General features: G+C 50.9%; 1 protein-coding gene across 1 annotated transcript; it reads left to right on the top strand.

Annotated features, from left to right (window-relative positions):
- The first annotated feature begins 1,722 nt into the window (after window positions 1–1,722).
- LOC105565388 lies at window positions 1,723–2,538 on the top strand. Its single transcript, XM_012018538.1, has one exon. The coding sequence runs from the start codon at window positions 1,723–1,725 to the stop codon at window positions 2,536–2,538; it is 816 nt and encodes a 271-aa protein (XP_011873928.1).
- The last annotated feature ends 257 nt before the right edge of the window (window positions 2,539–2,795 follow it).

Here is a 2,795-nt window from a genome sequence, read left to right as displayed (position 1 = left end):
CGTGAGAATATCGCTGCCGGCGTTGTCGCGTGCCGTCGCGCGATTGGCCGCGGGGCACGCGCCTCGCGCGAGCAGCCGCGGGGGGGGGGGGCCCGAAGCATCGATCCGCGATCGCGGAAAATTCGGAGCCAGCCTGTTGCCGGAGCTGTGAGAGAGAGGACCCCGGTCTGCCGCTACCGTCGCTTTCCCGCCGCTTTACGAGTGCCCCGAGAGTCAGGACGAGCCGTTGCCGCCTGCCGATCCCGAGGGAGCCGAGAGTGCCGGTGAGGTTGTCCTCCGTCCGTTTCGCCCCGTGCGATTGCGTCCGGGCCCGAGTTGTTCTGTCGCCGCCGGGAAAATTTCGCGCTTGGCGTCGCCCGGGCGACGGCCCGTTGGCTTTAGATTTTCGTCGTGTGTCCCGGTCGCGGCGACAAGCAGCCGCGGTTCCCCGGAGCCTGCAGGGCACAGGTCTCCAGTGTGAGTGATCGAGTGTGTGTGTTTGCGTCGAGTTTCGCGGTCGCGCGGAGTGAGCCGATTTGGAGATTCGCGGCGCGAGGGTTGCGTTGCGCGAGATCACGCGGGGTACGCATGCCGCGGGAGTGTCGCGTGCACGCGCGGCGTGAAGGAAGTCGCCGTAGAGCCGCGACGACCGAGGAAGTGCGAACGGCTGTGTGAAAGTTTGCGATACCCCGTGCCGCTTCCGCCGTTGTCGGTGGTGGGTTTCGTGAGGGCGGCGTGTCCTGGGCGGGATCCCCCGCCGACCAGCGCGGCCGGCGCGGCCGGGAGCGAGCGAGAGGCTCGCCGTAGTTAGCCGTCGGGGACTGCCCGGCGGAAGTTACGTTTTGCACGTCGTTGTAAGACGGGCCGAGCCGTCAGCCCGAGTACCCAGTCTCGCGGGCGAAGCGCCCCGGCCGAGTATTGCGTGTGCGACGGTATTCGTACCGGGCGCGAGAAATTACTGTCAAGTGCGTCCGTGTCGTCCGAGTAGGGTTTATCGCGTACTGATAGTTTCTGCCGTTGAGTTCGCGCCGGATTGTTACGTATCGCTTGGAGGATCGCGGCGAGTTGTTCCCCCGATCCCGGGGCTTGTACTATTTCCGCCTGCGACGCCGCCCGTTATAGCGGCCACTCAACCGGCGTGTTAACGCCGCCTTATATTAAACCCAGTTTTATTTATATTATCTTTCTGAGTTTCTTTTCGTGTACGTCGCTCTTCGTGTGTCCCGTCCGTCGTGTGAATTTCTTAAGTCCCGTAGCCTCTGGAATCTTTAGTGGCAACCACCGCCCCGCCCCTCTACCGTTAGGCGAGCTAGCCTGCCCGTGACGAGGGCCGCTCCATATCGTTTGTGCGATCTCGCGGATTTCGCGACGTGACGCGTGAAAGACCGCGTCTGGCGCCCAGTCTTCGTTTTTCGCGTGGAGTTTTCGGCTCGCGGCACGGTACGCGCGGAGCTCCCGAGATCCTGCTCCTTTCCAGCGCGTTATCCTTATCCCTTTTTGGTTTTTGACGACGACTCGATCCGTCCGCATCCCGCGCTTCTCGCGCCCGGCGACCGCACTCCCCGTCGTCGGCGCGCACCTTCGCCTAAGACCCGCGCGCGACAGCGAGAGCGGGACGGCAACACCCGTCCGTCCGCGTATAACGGGAGGGCGGAAAACGAAAAGAAAAGTAAAAGAGAAACTTCGTCGCAATACACAACTATTTATTACTTAGCCAAAATTCGAAATAAACATGTATGTACGATGGCTTTTACGGGTATTGCAGCGACGTTATTACCTGCGGGAAAAACGGTTCATAAGACTTTTGGATTACCAGTTCCATTATTTGCTGATTCATCATCCAACATTAAAATCCAATCAAAAGAAGCTCAATATTTGAAAGAAACAGATATTTTTATTTGGGATGAAGCGCCAATGGCACCACGATATGCTTTAGAGATTATGGATCGAACGTTGCGTGATATTATGAATAACGACTTACCTTTTGGTGGAAAAATTATAATCATATTAGGTGGTGATTTCAGGCAACTTCTTCCTATTAAGATACATGGTACTCGATGTGAAATAGTGAATCTTTCTATTAAATTTAGTTCTACTTGGAAACATTTTGTAAATTTTTCTTTAACGGAAAACGTGCGAGTTCTTCCAAAGGAAACTGAATTTGCAAAATTTTTATTGGATATGGGAGACGGCATATTAAATGATTCTAACGATAATATACAACTTCCAGATTGTTGTATTGCACCCATTAATGCCGATATTATAGAAGATATATATGGGGATCTAATACGAAATAAAGAATATAATAAAATGGCTAAGTGTGCGATACTTTCTGCAAGAAATGCTGATGTAGACGAAATTAATAAACGGGTTGTTGAATTATTAGATATATCTGAGGAACGGATTTATACAAGTACAGATAGTACTGAAAATTCCGGTAATAACGGTGACATTGATGAAGTTTTATTACCAGAATATTTAAATACTTTGTCTCCATCATCTCCATCTTCCTCCTTACGAATTGCGTTTAAGACCAAATTGTATCATTATGCTAATTAGAAATCTTAATATCAATGAAGGTCTTTGCAATGGTACTAGATTAATGATTATAGAACTTGCAGATCATTTATTGAAATGCAAAATATTAACAGGTGATAAAGTAGGAGATATCGTTTTCTTAAATCGTATAACATTGTATTGTGAAAATGTATATCCTTTCACTTTTAAAAGAAGACAGTTTCCGATAAAATGAGCTTTTGCTATGACAATTAACAAGTCACAGGGTCAAACATTTGACAGAGTAGGAATAGATCTTC

The sequence above is a fragment of the Vollenhovia emeryi genome, unplaced genomic scaffold, assembly GCF_000949405.1.
Source record: "Vollenhovia emeryi isolate VEMERY1.0 unplaced genomic scaffold, V.emery_V1.0 DF943569.1, whole genome shotgun sequence".
NCBI lineage: Eukaryota > Metazoa > Arthropoda > Insecta > Hymenoptera > Formicidae > Vollenhovia > Vollenhovia emeryi.
This window is presented reverse-complemented; position numbering and strand designations above follow the sequence as displayed.